The sequence below is a fragment of the Taudactylus pleione genome, unplaced genomic scaffold, assembly GCF_031769625.1.
Source record: "Taudactylus pleione unplaced genomic scaffold, aTauple2 ptg000077l, whole genome shotgun sequence".
Classification (NCBI taxonomy): domain Eukaryota; kingdom Metazoa; phylum Chordata; class Amphibia; order Anura; family Myobatrachidae; genus Taudactylus; species Taudactylus pleione.
The window spans coordinates 4223524-4242354 of record NW_028284479.1 but is presented as its reverse complement, the minus strand read 5'-3'; the positions used below and the strand labels follow the sequence as shown (position 1 = coordinate 4242354).

General features: G+C 46.4%; 1 protein-coding gene across 1 annotated transcript in view; it reads left to right on the top strand.

Annotated features, from left to right (window-relative positions):
* UTP20 (UTP20 small subunit processome component) overlaps positions 1–18831 on the top strand; it is a 184114-nt gene that overhangs the window by 15204 nt on the left and 150079 nt on the right. Inside the window, exons 4-5 of the mRNA XM_088467851.1 lie at positions 1646–1778; positions 17378–17566. Of these exons, the coding sequence (XP_088323977.1) occupies positions 1646–1778; positions 17378–17566 (322 nt within the window). The remainder of the gene's footprint in view (positions 1–1645; positions 1779–17377; positions 17567–18831) is intronic.

Here is an 18831-nt window from a genome sequence, read left to right as displayed (position 1 = left end):
CAATCAGCGGCAGCGCTCACTGTAGAGCGCCCGCTGATTGGCTCCGGCAACTGACAGTTCCCACGTGGGCTGACTGTAGCGCAGCCGCTGATTGGCTCTCAGGACTGCAATGCCCCGTGAAGTGCCGGCAGCGGCCATTCGGGAGCTATCTGTATGTGTGACAACACACATACAGATAGCTTGTAGCGTGGATCGGGTAACACGTTTTTTTGTGACCTCCTGGTTTTGGTCGGATTGTTCAACAAGTCGTGTAATGGATAGGCCCCTTTAGTAGTTTTTTGTTTGTGCGGTTTTTTTTTTTTTTTTTTTTTTTTTTTGATGAGGTGAAAGATGTTTTTGATGTTTCTGGCTTAATGTTTGGGAGGAGAAGAGAGTGTATTTGTTTTCTTAATACTTTCTATCTAAGAAATAGATTTTCTATAATATATAAAAATGAAGGTATCAGAGTCTTGATATACTTTTATCTAGTGTAGGGTAAAAAAAATAAAATAATAGAATCGGTGTAAATATATTTCTCCCCTTTTTTACTGGTACTGTATGCTTTTCTGAAACCCAGTGCTTCTATGTCCTTATTTTCTATACAGAAGTGGTTTTAAAAGAATTTTTTTATTTTATTTTAAATCAACAAATAAAACAAAATAACATTATCAAATAATTATATTGCCCATGGAAAGTGTGTATGATTTAATGGCCATACATTGCAGATGCCAAAGAGGGGCATGACTGTGATATTTGATCATTTAGATCAGGGATGGGGAACCTCAGGCCCGGGGGCTGTGTTAAGACCCGCGGAACCATTTGGTCTGGCCCTCTGAGCTTTTTCCAGCTAGCCTCATCTGGTTATCACTGTGCCTAGAATGTCACCCTGTGGCCAGAATCTATGCAGCAGTGCCGCCTGGAGCGTCCTTAGGAAGCTTCAGCTGGTCACACCGCTGCCCTTACAGCTGCCCGGAGCATCCTCGGGATGCTCCGGGCATTGCTGTAATCAACTGTGATTGTGGCCCTGCCCCTTGTAATGTCATAAGGAGAGGGGGCGTGGTCTGCACCAGGCCCGCGAAGAATGTTATATGTATCAAAATGGCCTTCGGCAGAAAAGAGGTTCCCCACCCCTGATTTAGACACTAGTAGTATGATTAGTGCAGGGTCCCTCCATAGCCCATCTCAATACTTTTTTGTTAACTTTTTGTACAAGTCCTATTAATCTAGGTGCTGTTTTGATAGGCACCCTATGGTGTTAGTCCCAGTTGCCTTTTTGCGGCTGAATAAATGGTGTTTTACGTATTCATTCACCTCTTCAAGAGTGTCAGTTGAACAATTTGGTCTAAACCCACCAAAACACAAAAGCTTGAATTTAATAATAGGTATAACAAATGGAAGAATGTCTCAATATGGATTTGATGTTTTGGGACATTGTGGGGAAAGAGTTAAGAGTGAATAAACTTCTTTCCTTTCTATTATTACAAGTATGCCTAATAATGCATGTGATGTATACCAATGATAGATAAGTAATATAACCATGTTTTTACTTGCTAGCAACAATAGCTCCCGTATCCACTGCTACGTATTCGCTATATTGTCTCTCAAATCAATAATTTTTTGCTGCTAATGTATAGACTGAGTGAAAGACTAATTGCCTGTTGTTCAGTTACATTCTACAGAGAAGTGTCCAGTAAATGCCAGTCATTCCACCTACTGGTGTACCACCAGCATGCCATAGTGGAAAGTCTAAAGACCCACCTACAAGTGAAGAACAGCCTTGCTTACCAGCCACTGCTTGAGTATGTATACATATGTGTTATTTCATTTGTTTATTTTATGCTACTCTATGGAAGGGTTAATTACTCCAGGGTCCAGGGTTACCTAAAGAAATCTTTGTGTCTGAAAATCGTACAAATACAGTGTCCTGATGTTTTGAACATATTAACAGTTTCCATTTTTTCCTCCCTCTTCTATTCGGGGGACACTGCTGAGCATGGTTTGTATCAAGAGTATAGGAGTTGACATTTAATTTAAAATTAAGGGGGAGCTTTATACTTTCACAGTTAGCCATTTAAGGGCCGTATTCAATTAGTTTCGCACCCGTGATAAAGTTTTGCATGCCGGACTTTCCACCACCATCGCGTGTTTTGGACGCGGAAACTTATCGTGCGCGCCCCCGCTATTTGCCGTATTCAATTCCAAACCACACGAAAACGGGACCCGGCGAATGTGAAACGGGAAAAGTGCTGTCAGAAGTCGTGAAATCAGCCTGAACCCCCCCAAAAAGATGCACTAATATTGGGGATCAATATAGACGAGTACTAATAGCCCTAATGAAGCTAATTTGGGTACTTGTTTCAATAGCTTCTTATTAGTGTCTTTGCACAATTGGTGCAGAATGGCATTAAGCAGTATTTGTTTGTGAAAATAAGTAGACCTGTCAAATTTGGGGTACTTGAAAATGGGTGCTAGCATATTTTAAAGTCTCTAAAGCAGTGTTTTTCAACCACTGTGCCATGGCACACTAGTGTGCCGCGAGCGGTTGTCAATTGTGCCGCGAGGTCAGTGAAGTCAGACCTGACTTTACTTGCACCTAATGCCTGGGCAGTTCTGTGCTCTTCTGGGAGGCTTGGGAACGCCTGGGCCGTGATCTTTGGAGATGCGACTGCATGACATAGGTCACACATGCCGCGTTGCACGCCTGCCTGCACTCTATTTGCAGCTCTGCACTGTGTGCTCGGTCACTGAGTGTTACTGAGAAACCCCAGCCGATGAGGGACAGGACAGGGCGATAGTGAGCCTTCTCAGCGGGTTATTTTATTTTTATCTGTGTTGAGCAATGTGTGTGTTTGTTTTCTTTCTGTGGGGACTATTTTGTTTTATATATTTTATTGTATTCTGTGGGGCCCAATCTCTGTTCTCTTTCCTGTGTGGGGCCAATTTGTGAGTGTTTTTTTCCTATGGGGGCCAATGTGTGTGTTTTTTTTTTCCCGTGGGGGACTGATGGTGTGTCTTAGCAATTTTAAAATCTTGTTAGGTGTGCCGCAGGCTTAAAAAGGTTGAAAATCACTGCTCTAAAGTGAAGTTAAAAAAAAAAATTTGAAAAATGCACCTGTAGCAAGCACCTGCAATCAAAAAAACACCTGACCCATCCTTGCAGACCCCAAAAAGTCTACTTCGCTAGTTTTTATGCTTGTCCCCCCACTTTTTACTTTCGCCCCCAAAATGAAAACTACTTTTTTGGGTTGTTAAGTTTCTTTCCGAGATTTTTTGACACAGTTGTCCTTTGGGGGCTGTCCCAAGGGTTCTGAGTGGTTTCCCCAGCTTTGCCCCCCAAAAGAAAAACGTTGCACTTCTTTTCACCTGCTATTCACAGGCGAATCTTTTCGCCTATTACATTGCATTGACTTTCCGCGTACGCGAAAGCCGGCTGGAATTGAATACGGAGATGTTTCCTCAACGCGAAAAGCCGAGATCGGCGATAGCGGATCTCGGTTTTTCGCGTCTAATTGAATACGGGCCTAAGTGTTAAAGGAGTAGGCAACACTGGTTCCGCAACACCAGCCAGACTCTTTATATCCTTTGTCTAGGCTCCGGTAGGATGGTTCCGATAAATGAGGGTTGGTCAAGATTATTCCTTATATGAATGTTCTCTTTTTCAAGGCTGATTTACAGATTTTTTTAGTGTGTTAGTCTCACATGGCTAGATCCTGAATGTTCAGAAATATGTTGCTTCCAATTCAGCAAATGAGGCTCCAATGCTTAGATTTCAATACTCCCTGGAATAGTTTTTCTTCCTGAAGAGAGAATTGGCACCTTCCGTTCTCCTCTTTATGAAACTCATGGGGTAGATGATGTTTGAAATCGAGACAGTCCAATATTGAAGACTACATTCTCAAATGTTCCAGATCAACTTGTTAAGGAATTGGCTGCGGTCCACCATCAATCTTTCGGGCGGTGGATGAACTCACAAATCTCATACAGGGGCAGAAGTTTTTCAGTATTCAATTGGACAGTCTTTGTGATGGATGTGAGTCTGCTTAGAGTTATTGCTTCTGCTCAGTCTTCTGGACCTCAGAGCACTTTTGAATGCTTTAAATAAAGCTCAATCAGTAATTCAGGGCAGGCCAATCAGAATTCAGTCAAACAATGCCTCGGTGGAGGCCTATATAAATCATCAGTGAGGGGCCAAGATATCTTTGACAATAAGAGAATCAATTTGTATGTTAACATTGGCAGAATCTCATGTTTCAGCCATATCTGTGATATTTATTACAGGGATAGAGAACTGGAAAGCAAATTATTTGTCACCATGAGCTCTTCACTCAGAGGTGTTCAACAGGCAGGTGAAATGTTGGAATCATCCAGCAATAGAATTCATGATTTCCCCATCCTCTGAAAGACGCTGTCGTAGTGCCATGGAAGTTCCTATTAGGTTATCAGTTTCCCTCAATTCCAATACTTCTAGTTCTAGGAAAGATAAAGTGGGAGGGCATTCCCATGATCATTGTGGCCATGGGATTGGTCATAAAGAGTGTGGTGAACTCCAAGGTACTAAACCTAGCAGTAGGCCAAGGTTGGAAACTTATTCTACTGAAGGATCTGCCATACCAGTGTACAATTTTTCATCAGGATATTTGTAATCTCAATTTGACGACATGGTCATTGAAGCTAGGAGCTTTAAGGTAGAACGGCTTTTCAGAAACTGTGACTCATTCCAAGAATAAAGCCGGGCTGCTGCGTGGAGGCAGAAGTAAAACTAGGCTTCATCTGGATCCTGCTGGCTGTGAGCCTCTGCTGGAGTTATCTTCTTAGCTCCTCTGCTAGATGGCTAAGTACCTTTTTTATTATAATTGCTTGTTTTTATACTTTTTGGGGGAATTCTACAGCTACTCAGTGACCTGTGTCTTATTTTCATGTGTTCGCAACTTAGTTCACTCCGTCCGCTATACTAGTGTGTCATGGGGAATTATGACTGACAAAGCCAAAACTGTCAAGGCCAGGGGTGCTATGGCTTTGTATTTCACTTGCGCCTAGTGTAATGTCACCGTGTGGACAGATGGACTCTGGGGCATTGTGCGTGCACTGACAGACGGGGCCTAGTGTTGCGCAGGCATCCGCGGCTGCCGCATCTGCTCCTGAGGAAGCGGCGTGGGCACAGTCTCTGGGTCGGTCAGTCTCTGACTTAGTTAAGCTTGTGGCTCTTCAGCGGGAGTGTCAGGCTAGGGTAGCTGCAGCACCTGTAGCCTCGATCTAGGGTTCCGACTTGCCAGCACTTGTTGGTGTGACTCCCCATTTGGTGTCTGATCCACCCTGGTATTGTACCATAGAGCATACAGCGTCAGGGTTTGAAAAAGCTTCCACTTATTTGGAATGCTTTTTTGAGGATTTGAGGATTTGAAGTGGTGCGAAGCGCATAACCGTTGCCCTCCTTCCTGAACCCCTTTAGATGTTTCAGATTCTGAGGAGGAGGGTGAACTAGCTGGCGTCATCCCTCGTGTCAGGGAGTGGAAAACCTCATTACTGCTGTGCATCACTCTCTGGATTGTTTGGAGGTGGATTCCCGAGCAGAGACTGCTGGTCTGTTTAAGGGTTGGCGCAATAATGTTGTCACATCTACAGGTCTCTCCACTTTCATCGAGGAGGTTTGAACGCTGCCTTATAAGAAGTTCCTTACAGCTAAGCTTCGCTTTATCCTCTCCCACAGGATCATGTGTCCAAGTGGGAGTTGCCTTCCAAGGTTGATGCTGCGGTTGCGTTAGGGCTTGGTATATTTTAAGCATACGGTAGATAAAAAATTGGAAGGTTGTCTCAAGTCTTGAGCTATGAAGACTTAGGCGGACAAACTTGTCACTGACCTTCACAATGATTTGTCCAGAGATTACCTTCTGGACTAGGCAGAACAGCTTCGCATTGCCGCTGAATACGTCTGTGAGACCATACAAGATGGTGTACAGATGGCTTCCAGGGTCTCAGCTTTGGCTGTTGCGGCTCAAAGGGCTCTTTGGCTCCACGCATGAAGTGCGGATTCCAAATCGAAATGTTCCTTGGAACCTCTTCTGTTTGAAGGGAACGTCCTATTTGGGCCAGAGCTGGATGCTGTTATTGCCCAGATATCACAATCCTGGCTAGTTTTTACCTTTTGTGACTTACTTCTGCCAGCTGCTCCATGGATCTGTGTTTGTAATTCTCCTGGGACATCTGCTCTGGCTGAATCATGTTGGCTATTACATCTCTGTGTGTGCAGAACTCTCACCTCCCCACACTGATTAAACTCCTGGACCCTGCTCTGTCTGTGAGCATTGCTAGTCTTAATTGGAATCACAGGTGTGGTCCTGATTCTCAAGGGCTGCATAGATGAATACTCCCTCTGCATGCTGTGCCTTGCTCCACTCTGAATGCCACTGCCAGACCACCTTTCTGTATCCACCAATCGCTGCCAGACTCTAGGTATATAGATCCTCCTCTAATAGCACTCAGTGCTTGAACATCGTGTTACGTTCCGTGGTGTACTGCTTGTGCTATAGCTGTACCTCTGTGTGCCAGTATGTCCCAGGCTCCTGCTGGTTCCTAGACCAGTGCTATCCGTAAGCCTGCTGCGTTCAGCTATCCACGCTACCATCTCTCACCCACGGTTCCCAGGCCGCACCAAGTAGCTTCCACGCCACCATCTCTCACCCACGGCTCCCAGGCCGCACCAAGTAGCTTCCACGCTACCAGCATCTACCCACGGCTTTCCAGACGCTCCACGTAGCCACCCGGCTACCAGCGTCTACCCACGGCTATCCAGCTGCTCCACGTAGCCACCCAGCTACCAGCATCTACCCACGGCTATCCAGCCGCTCCACGTAGCCACCCGGCTACCAGCGTCTACCCACGGCTATCCAGCCGCTCCATGTAGCCACCCTGCTACCAGCATCTACCAACGGCTATCCAGCCGCTCCACGTAGCCACCCAGCTACCAGCGTCTCCCCACGGCTATCCAGCCGCTCCACGTAGCCACCCAGCTATCAGCGTCTACCCACGACTACCCAGCCGCTCCACGTAGCCATCCAGATACCAGTCTTCCTGCCGGTCCCAATCCGGTTCCTCCAAGTCCACTCACCTCACGGTTCATTAGCTGCACCAAGTAGCTTCCGTGCTACCATCCATCTGCAGGCTCATCTACTGGTACCCCGACCAGCTCAGTCAGCCTACCTGCCGGTCCCAGTCCGGTTCCTCCAAGTTCCTTCTGGTCTCATTCCAACGTCTCCAGTTTCCAGTTCCAGTCACTCATCACCAAAGGCAGTTCTCACTGCTACCCACTTCTTATAATAAAGAGCTATTCATGTTAACCATGGTTCCAGTCCAGCCGGCCTCCAGTGATTCCAGTTCATCACCTGATACAGGTAACTCGCTAGCACCAACTGTGACAGTATGTTCAAACCTAACGATGGTAGCGGATCAAGCACCTAATCCTGGATCAAGTGCTTTCCGTAACCTAATCACTCGTTTGGATTCGCAGGAGGCGGTACAGCATAGAGTACTACAGCTTCTGCAAATTCTGACTAACCGGCTAGATGATACCCAAATCTTACCTGAACCCCTAACTACTTTCCATCAACTGCTAGAACAGCTACAGGCTCTACTCATCAAAATCTTTCAGATAATTCCTGAATTTCTTAGAGCTATCTCTGTCCCAACTAAAAACTTTGTCTGGGAAACTCTAAGAACCAAAGATTCTTCCATGCCAAGTAAAGTGAGACATCAAAGTTACCCGCGCTCCAAGCTCTCTGTGGCTGAACGCCAGCGGCGTAAAGATTTACATCTCTGTCGCTATTGTGGAGCTTCTGACCACTTTATCAAAAGCTGTCCCCTTTGCAATTCCAGCAGTATAACTATGTGTCAACGTCTCAATGCCTGCTCCGGTCCCGTCCCGGATTCTGCCTGCTCCGGTCCCGTCCCGGATTCTGCCTGCTCCGGTCCCGTCCCGGATTCTGCCTGCTCCGGTCCCGTCCCGGATTCTGCCTGCTCCGGTCCCGTCCCGGATTCTGCCTGCTCCGGTCCCGTCCCGGATTCTGCCTGCTCCGGTCCCGTCCCGGATTCTGCCTGCTCCGGTAGGGGACTTCAGTGGGTTACCCCAGGAGGGTCCTCAAGTCTCGTAACCCAAGAAGGGGTTTTGAGTCACTCACCCCAGGAGGAAGTCTCTGTCCTCGCATCCCAAAAGGGGGGTTCATGTTCCATACCCCAAAAGGAAAAGTCAAGTCAGCTTCCCCAGAAGGGGATTTTGGGTCCCATACTCCAACAGGGAGTGTCAAGTTCTGTACTCCAGGAGGGGACCTTAAGTCTCTCACCCCAGGAGAGGGTCTCAAGTCTCGCGCCCCAAGAGGGGGTCCCAAGTCTCGCGCCCCAAGAGGGGGTCCCAAGTCTCGCGCCCCAAGAGGGGGTCCCAAGTCTCGCGCCCCAAGAGGGGGTCCCAAGTCTCGCGCCCCAAGAGGGGGTCCCAAGTCTCGCGCCCCAAGAGGGGGTCCCAAGTCTCGCGCCCCAAGAGGGGGTCCCAAGTCTCGCGCCCCAAGAGGGGGTCCCAAGTCTCGCGCCCCAAGAGGGGGTCCCAAGTCTCGCGCCCCAAGAGGGGGTCCCAAGTCTCGCGCCCCAAGAGGGGGTCCCAAGTCTCGCGCCCCAAGAGGGGGTCCCAAGTCTCGCGCCCCAAGAGGGGGTCCCAAGTCTCGCGCCCCAAGAGGGGGTCCCAAGTCTCGCGCCCCAAGAGGGGGTCCCAAGTCTCGCGCCCCAAGAGGGGGTCCCAAGTCTCGCGCCCCAAGAGGGGGTCCCAAGTCTCGCGCCCCAAGAGGGGGTCCCAAGTCTCGCGCCCCAAGAGGGGGTCCCAAGTCTCGCGCCCCAAGAGGGGGTCCCAAGTCTCGCGCCCCAAGAGGGGGTCCCAAGTCTCGCGCCCCAAGAGGGGGTCCCAAGTCTCGCGCCCCAAGAGGGGGTCCCAAGTCTCGCGCCCCAAGAGGGGGTCCCAAGTCTCGCGCCCCAAGAGGGGGTCCCAAGTCTCGCGCCCCAAGAGGGGGTCCCAAGTCTCGCGCCCCAAGAGGGGGTCCCAAGTCCCACACTCTTGGAGGAAATTTCCGCTGTCCTGTCTATGAAAGAACATCTATTAAGTTCGGCTGAATCATCTAATCATCATGTTAAAGAATTTCTAAGTGGTTCCTTCTCAGTTCCTGAAAAGAATGCTGTAACTCCGGATGATATAGTGTCCATGACCTTCGATGATGATGTGTCCCAGTACACTATATTGCTTAAGCATTATGATGCCCTAATGAGAATCAATCCAACCTGTGGTATTACTCCCACCAACATCGTCCTGTTTCTTTTTATGCACTTTAGAGGTAAAGCCTTGGAGTGGGCCAACCCACTCATTGAGTCCAAGGATCCAATTCTACAAGACATAATAGCCTTCAGTACAGCTCTGCTTAAAGAATTTGCTCCTATGTGTCCATCTCCAGATACCCGTTCTGATAAATATTCTAGAGTTATTTCAGCACCTTCAGATATTAAACTCGCATACCCCGCTGTTCTCCCTTCTCAAAAACATATGGTACAGGATCAATCAGTCCAAAAGAAGAAGACTCAAAGAACTTTTAGAGACCAACAACATGATACCATGAGAGTTGGTTGGGTTTTCCTCTGCCCATCTCCGGAGTCCTCTAGGTTTTCAAGTCATGTTAACTCCTCTTATCTTCCTTTGGACATGGATTCTGATTCTGAATTCGATCCTGTGCATGACAATACTCCTTTCCTTTACAACCATTTGGTATCAGACCATGTTCTTCCTAGTCATACGTTCTCCCAAGAATTACCTGTAAAAACTACTTTCCTGAAAAAGGAAAATTCTTCAGCTACTCTTCTTAACACTATGCAAATTCCTCTAGGAACAGAGAGATGCTTGAAGGGATTAACCTTTGTGATCGTGGGATATTTTGAGTCCATAGAAAAGGAGGAAGCCAAGTTGTTAATTGAGAGTTATGGAGGTAAAGTTTCCGAGAAGATATACAGTAAAATCGATTATCTCGTTATGGGTCGTTTCGGTGGAAAAACCAAGCGAGAGAAAGCAAAGAGTCTTGGGGTCAAGGTTATTAAGGAAGATGGCTTGTTTAAGTTGATTGACATTATGATCTCCAAGGAAAGATTTTTTGAGCAAATTACCTCAGGAAACAATTTTCCAAGCACCTTCTAGAGTTCTCAAAGTTTCAAGTTCTTGAAGATATCGGACAGGCTCAGACAAGTTTTTAGAAATTTTCCAAGTTGTCCTGGTGTTTCGAGTTTCGAGTCTTTTGGAAGCTTTCTTGTATTTCTGAAGGAAGTTTTGCCTGGGTGTTCGGAGTCCACCCTTGAAGAGGGGGGTACTGTCACAATCCTGGCTAGTTTTTACCTTTTGTGACTTACCTCTGCCAGCTGCTCCATGGATCTGTGTTTGTAATTCTCCTGGGACATCTGCTCTTGCTGAATCATGTTGGCTGTTACATCTCTGTGTGTGCAGAAATCTCACCTCCCCACACTGATTAAACACCTGGACCCTGCTCTGTCTGTGAGCATTGCTAGTCTTAATTGGAATCACAGGTGTGGTCCTGATTCTCAAGGGCTGCATAGATGAATACTCCCTTTGCATGCTGTGCCTTGCTCCACTCTGAATGCCACTGCCAGACCACCTGTCTGTATTCATCAATCGCTGCCAGACTCTAGGTATATAGATCCTCCTCTAATAGCACTCAGTGCTTGAACATCGTGTTACGTTCCGTGGTGTACTGCTTGTGCTATAGCTGTACCTCTGTGTGCCAGTATGTCCCAGGCTCCTGCTGGTTCCTAGACCAGTGCTATCCGTAAGCCTGCTGCGTTCAGCTATCCATGCTACCAGACTCTCACCTACGGCTCCCAGGCCGCTCCACGTAGCTTCCACGCTACCAGTTTCTCCACACGGCTCCCAGGCCGCATCATGTAGCTTCCACGCTACCATCTCTCACCCACGGTTCCCAGGCCGCACCAAGTAGCTTCCACGCCACCATCGCTCACCCACGGCTCCCAGGCCGCACCAAGTAGCTTCCACGCTACCCACGGCTATCCAGCCGCTCCACGTAGCCACCCGGCTACCAGCGTCTACCCACGGCTATCCAGCCGCTCCACGTAGCCAACCGGCTACCAGCGTCTACCCACGGCTATCCAGCTGCTCCACGTAGCCACCCAGCTACCAGCGTCTACCCACTGCTATCCAGCCGCTCCACGTAGCCACCCAGCTACCAGCGTCTACCCACGGCTATCCAGCCGCTCCACGTAGCCACCCAGCTACCAGCGTCTACCCACGGCTATCCAGCCGCTCCACGTAGCCACCCAGCTACCAGCGTCTACCCACGGCTATCCAGCTGCTCCACGTAGCCACCCAGCTACCAGCGTCTACCCATGGCTATCCAGCCGCTCCAAGTAGTTACCCAGCTACCAGCGTCTACCCACGGCTATCCAGCCGCTCCACGGCTATCCAGCCGCTCCACGTAGCCATCCAGATACCAGTCTTCCTGCCGGTCCCAATCCGGTTCCTCCAAGTCCACTCACCTCACGGCTCATTAGCTGCACCAAGTAGCTTCCGTGCTACCATCCATCTGCAGGCTCATCTACTGGTACCCCGACCAGCTCAGTCAGCCTACCTGCCAGTCCCAGTCCGGTCCCTCCAACTTCCTTCTGGTCTCATTCCAACGTCTCCAGTTCCAGTCACTCATCACCAAAGGCAGTTCTCACTGCTACCCACTTCTTATAATAAAGAGCTATTCATGTTAACCATGGTTCCAGTCCAGCCGGCCTCCAGTGATTCCAGTTCATCACCTGATACAGGTAACTCGCTAGCACCAACTGTGACAGTATGTTCAAACCTAACGATGGTAGCGGATCAAGCACCTAATCCTGGATCAAGTGCTTTCCGTAACCTAATCACTCGTTTGGATTCGCAGGAGGCGGTACAGCATAGAGTTCCAGTCCAGCCGGCCTCCAGTGATTCCAGTTCATCACCTGATACAAGTAACTCGCTACCACCAACTGTGACACCAGACTACCGAGGGGGAAAAAGCACTTTTCATCCAGTGGTTACCCCTAAACAGCAGGGTCCGTAGTCCCGTGTTTTTCCGTTTTTCCTGGGTGGAGCGTCCACTAGAGATCAGTCTTCCAGAGGCCAGTTCTTTCCTGGCACAGGTTTGGCTCCTAAGAGCAGATTTTCAGGTGCCACTCTCCGCTCGGGTGCCAAGGCTCCAGAGAATCCTAGTGGCTCACAAGGTCTCCATCCACCCAGCCTGGGCGCTAGTGAGTGGGTGGCTCCTTCAGTTCCGGAACCATTGGGTGGAGTTGTCTGGTTGCTGGGCATCATTTCCAAGAGTTACATCATCGACCTTGGGTCCGCCACCAGGTTGTGGGTGGATATTTTCGGATGGAATTTATCAGATCCGGTGATCCAGAGCAGGGAGGCCAACACATTTTTGGACTCCCTGGATGTCCGGGATGCATTTCTTCACGTTCATCATTCGCTCCTCCACAGTCTGATCCGATCACTGTCAATTCCAGTCTTTACCATGCAGTATAGCCACGGCTCTGCGAATGTTCCACAAGATCATGTCTGTCATGGCGAGCTTGCTGCACAGGGAAGGTATCGCCATCATACCTTCGTTAGACGATCTTTCGTGAAGGCCGATTCAGCTTCAGAATTGCAAAAGTACCTGGAGCGCATGGTTCAGATACTTGGAGGAGTCTCACCTACTCCTTTGTCAATGCCTTCAGTTCCTGGGGGTGGTCTGCTATACCCCTCTCCAGCGGGTTTTCTTGCGAGAATCCAAAGCTTGGAACCTACAGTCCTTGGACACGTCAGTGCCTTGTCCGTCCATCTTGTTGTGCATTCAGTTGTTGGGCACGATGGTCTCCACCTTCGAGACCATTCCATACGCCAGATTCCTCTCGCGACAATTCAAGTGGAAGATTCTATCTTGGACAGGATGCTCAGTGTCCCTCTCCTCCCAGTGTCTGTCCAGCAGTACTCCATTGGTGGCTGGCTTCAGATCATCTTCTCCAGGGCCGATCCTTTATCACTCCAGATTGGGTCATTGTAACCACGGGCACGAGTGTCCTGGGTTGGGGTGCATCTTTGGCTCGAGGATCTATGGTCACAGTTGTAGATTGCTTTTCCCATCAACATGCTCAAAATGCCAGTAGGTTCCAGGTGACGTCTTCCACTTTGATCAGGCCTTCTGCAACAAGGTCTGTTTCTACAAGAGGATCTTCATTGGTTGGCTTCAACGGCATGGCTTTTAAAACCAAGCTTTAACGCTAAAGGTTTTTCTCTGGTCTTTACTATGCTGTGAGCTCGGAAGCCGATTTCGTCACGCAATTATCACAGAATGTGGCAGATCTACATCTTGTGGTGCGACCGGTGTGGGGTCCATACCTCCAAGTTTCACCTTTCTCATTTCTTGACCTTCCTTCAAGAGGGTTTAAAGGCTGGGCTAAAACTTTGTTAAAATTTCATCTTTTTTTCCAGCGGTGGTTAGCACTTTTTCCAGAAAATCAAACCTTTTGCAGTACGTGGTGCGTATTTAACAACTGTATAATTCGCCGGTAGAGCTGTGGGATCTTAATCTGGTCCTATTGGCTCTCAAACAGCTCCATTTGAGCCGTTAGCAAAGCTTCAGTTCATAACTTGGAAGCTGGTTTTTCTTATGGCTATTGCCTCAGCTTGATGGGTTTCAGAGCTTTGGGATTTGTCTTGCAAGCCGCCTTTTCTCATTTTTCATAACTATAGAATGGTTCTCTGCACGGTTCCTATGTTCCAGCCGAAAGTTGTTTTTGCTTTTAACCTAAATCAGGAAATGGTCTTTCCTGTTTTCCCTTCAGCAACTTCCCAGGACCGGGATGATCTCACTGTGCTCTCTGTCGTCCGCTCTCTCTGTGGATTTACTTGGACAAAACTTCTGTTCTTTACAATGCACATATGCGTGGTTGGCCTGCTACAAAGCAGCTGTTCCGCATTGTATCTGCTCGGTCATCACTCGAGCTTATTTTAGTGCCGGCGTCCGGCACCTGACTAGGTGTCAGCGCATTCCACAGGGGCGAAGATTACCTCCTGGGCAGAGCGACATTGGGCTTTGACAGCACAGGCCTGTTGTGCAGCTACCTGGTCACATGTCCACAGGTTTACTTTTGTATTACCGTTGTCCTGTTTTTGCCTCCTCCGGCGACACCCACTTTAGGTGTACAGTTCTCCGGTTAGGCAGCCTGAGCATCCCCTCCCCTGGGGGCAGCTGTTGCACATCCCATGGTCCATTGTTCCCCAGCCTTGCTGAAAGAGAGAAAAAGATTTTTAGTCAACTTAACGTTGATCCCTTTTCTCTGAAGCAGACTGGGGAATTGCGCTCAGTTGTGCGAGGTTTTGGGTTTTGACTGTCTCTTCCCTACTGGTTTATTTTGTTCTAGCAGTTTCACTGGGTTACTGTTACTCCTCTCCGGACTCTTTTAAAGTAGTACTTGCTTGATGGGGTTGCAGTGGGGTGGAGCTTAGCAATTAAAGCCACAGTTTACATTAAGTGCCAGCTCCCGCCCCAACCTACAATCCCATGGTCTAGTGTTCCCCAGCCTGCTTCAGATAAAAGGATTCAACGGTAAGTTGACTAAAAATCCTATTTTCATGAAGACAGAGCAGGGTCATTCCATGCCAAATCATCACAAAACAAGTAACTTTTTAACCCGACCATCTCAGATATTTGTGAAATTTGGTAGGATGATAGACGGCATAAAGTAACTTTCATATGTAAAATTTTAGCCCTCAGTGATACACGGTGTTCATGCTACAGAATTGCAAACATGACAAAAAAATATATAATAATTTATGCCTGTAAGGTCAACTAAAACGAATCATAACTTTACTTTTAATTGTGATATAACTTTCATGTTGGTCTTGTTTTGAAGCCAAGGGAGTTTTCAAAAAAAAATTTATATTTAAATATTGACTTTTATATTTCCAGGTCACATGTGACCTTTGACCTTGAATAACTAAAAAAAATGTATTATTAATGTTTTAATACATAAAGTATGTTATACACAAATACAATCTCTCTTGGTATAAAGGCCCCCATACACTGTGCAATTCAAAGTTTGTAAGATGTGTTGTACGATTGCCCTTGAAATTCTTCCCATGAAATTCTTCATACGATGTGGTCAAATGATGTACGATTGATCGTTAGGATCATAGGATAAGATGCATAGAAGTGTATCACATTGTACTCAAAAGATCGTAGATCTCTCTAGACAACCATCTGATCTAGGATCCAACTAGAGGACGGCGGGGTCGCGCGTCGGGGTCGCAGAACACACAAAAAACACCTATTTTCATAAGATTGGTCTGTACAACCAGTCGAAACTGTCCATATCGTGTAAAAAAATCGTAACGTGTATGGGCACCTTAAGTTTCATTTTGGGAAGCCTTGGGGAACAGGAGTAAAAAAATAAAATCTTAAGTACGGCAGTTGAACCCTTTTTGCACTAACCATTCAACTGGCAAGTTCAGACTTGCCTTGTAGCGTCTCTCTATGTTCTAGGGATAGCAGTCAGTGGGTTTCCATCGATGGTCACCATCGATACCACCAAAATGGTATCTGGTCAATAAATTGTCATTCCTTCTTTTGGGAAGCTGGGTTCTATGTCCAATCAGGGCCAGTCGATGTTATTGAATGATGTTACAGCATTAAACATGTACCTTTTAATAGTATAGTCAGAAGTTGTAAGACTAACTGTTTACTAGCGACTTAGCGGTCTCCTCCAGTCCATTTTTTTAACACATATCATACATAGATTGGTTGGTACATCCTAGGCAGCGTAACATACAGCTTTTTCGCAGAGCACTTACAATATGTAGGCCAGCTACATAGCCCTTCTTCCGCAGTTTAAGTTCGATTGATTTAATTTTGCATCCAGTGATGCTAGTTTCGGACACAAGGTTTTGCGGAATTTAACACAATTCTTCAGAAATAAAGTTATGCAAATCTCCATATAATTTAAGATGGTGGATAATGTGGTCTCGGACATCATTCCAGAGTATCCCATCATTGTTGATATTGAGTCTTGGAGCCTCATGTGCAGGTCCATAACTAAGGGTTGCGAGTGGTGCCGTTGTGCAGGTCCCTGGGAGTGGGACCGTCGCTGTCCCACAGCACTTACAGGTTGCCTGGAGTCACACCCTGCAGCCAGAAGTTCTATTGCAGAGTTGCCCTGAGTGTCCTTAAGACTCTCTGGGCAGTGCTCTACTTCCTATAGCTGACTGTCCTACTCTCTGGGCTTGATGCCATGAGATCACGAGTTTATGGGGCATGGCAGGCACAGGGTGGCATAGAGCCCTGTCCTGGCCTTGCTCATGTGCACTTGTCTATTTGTGGAGAATACACTCAGAGACTATTCATCCTATCCTATCATTCTCTCCTCTTCCTCCACTGCTAAGTAGTCATTTGCCAGTGCTCCTTTCTCCATTGAACTCTCAAACGTGCATTGTTAGGTGTGATGATCAGTTTACACATTGCCTCCGGATTATAATATCCTGCGCTGTAGGCGTTCTCGTTAATTTTTTTTTTTTTTTTATATTAAACTAGCTGCTTGTGTCACAGGAAAAAATGTGTATGTGTTATTGCCCACTGTTGCTCTTTGCATATAATCTTTTTCCCCTCATAGTTCCCTGCTGACACCACCTTAGACATTATTGCTTGTCAAACATTAACAAGTTAAACTATCTTGTTCACTGAAGTACAGTCCAGATGAGGCCCAACAATGAGCCCGTGTTCAGTATCACTGTCAGACAGTAACTGTAGGCAACCAGAGCAGCCCAGTATTTTCATCGTGGTAGCTCTGACATCAATTTAATTTAAGCATGAATATAACTTATTGCATGCACTGTGCATTCCAGCTAATATAAGCACTCTAATAAATGGTGATTGGATGTTGTTCTTTTAACATAAAAAGGTAGTGCACTAGTATTTCTTAAGGTGCATATCCACTACATGACTAATGAACGACTGAACGATAACTCAATCATTCATTATACTGTGCAGTGGATATTGTGCCCACACTGAACGATATGTCGTTCATTGCCGGCACCCTCCCTCATCCCCGAACATGCACAATCTGGCGATATCGCCAGATTGGGCAGTATGTTTGAGCGATGACCGATGTCGACAACGACCAGCGAGAGCGCGCATCGCTGGTCATTGCCGGCATATTTACTGCACGACTAATGAACGATAACTATGTCGTTATCGTTCAATCGTCCATTTATATTGTGTAGTGGTTATGCTCCTGTAGTCTTTGACTTTACACTCTATGATAAATTAACATTTGTGCTTCTTCCATTCAGTCTGGTGGTGCAGCTGGCTCGAGACCTTCAGGCTGACTTCTACCCCCATTTTCAAGATTTTTTTAAAGCTATTTCTTCCTTACTGGAGACCAAAGACACTGCACTGATAGAGTGGTCCTTTACATCCCTATCTTACCTATACAAGTACCTGTGGAGAAAGATGGTAAAAGACATGCCAACAATATACAGGTATACACATTATTATTAAGATGATTTGAATTGTTTTATTGCTATTATCACTGATAAAATGTCATAGTACAGGAGGCTTACATTGCATATGGTGACTACCTTCTATGCATTAACAGTATCTTATCAATAGGTGATTTTCAGAATATTGCATCCTAAAAGATAAATCAGAGGAGCAAAAAAGAGATTTTAAATCTGTAATACTAAATTTTAGTGAGTAAGCATCAGGCCCACAAGCAGTCAGCTCACATGTAAGAGACTATAGTTTGGGCATTTGAAATTTGGTGAATCTCTCCGTTTCCCTTGAGACTGTAATGCTGCTATAGGTGATCATTAACAGCTGGGAAATTACAAAAATATAACTTTCATTTTAGTCTGAACACTTTCAAGGAGACAGATGGTAATCTTTTATATAGCCATTTTATTCTCTGGTCTGAATATCTCTCAATATGTCAGAGTCCAATTAGGGGCACTTTATACAAAACAAATAAACACTTCATGTGTTTAATAGAGAAGTCCTTGTCCCCCTAATGGACTGTCAGATATGATTAATCATAAAACACACTTACTGTAGATAGCTGTAAATGCAATGAAGCAATACCTACCTAAGTAAAGTAATATATATAGTACAGAGGAAAAAAATGATCCATTTATACATCCATATAGCTACATCAACCACAGTAGAGGACACAATTGGAAGGAAAATGGTCAGATGGATTTGGGTCCAAAAGGGTGATAATGAGTTCACTCTATTATAAAAACTCTTTCAGATTTTTCATGCATTTTGTTCAAACTGAGAGATGTCTTTAAAGCTATATAAATACTTTAAATCAGTGGTTCCCAAACTTTCTTGAATCACAGCACACTAGACTACCAGTATTGTTTTCATGGCACCCCTAGGACCAAAGTTTCTTATTGAGAAATTTACCAAAAATTATTAAGTAAATTGTTCTCACCTGTCATCCTTAGGTTCAGATATGTGGTGAAAAGGGTTGTGGCTCTGTTTGTCCACATATTTTATGATTGGCCGCCACACGCACTGGTTTTGCCTATCACATTGATCTTATATTATTTGATTTGGTCCTTTACTACCAACCCGTGGCACCCCTGCAAGTGCCCTGTGGCACACAGTTTTGCAACCACTACTTTAAATTGTAAACAGTCAGTGATAATTTCTGCTATTACTTGCTTTATATAGTGAGTCAACATTTGTTTTCACTGAAGTGTTTTTACTACTCAGGGCCATATTTAATTAGATGCGATAAGTG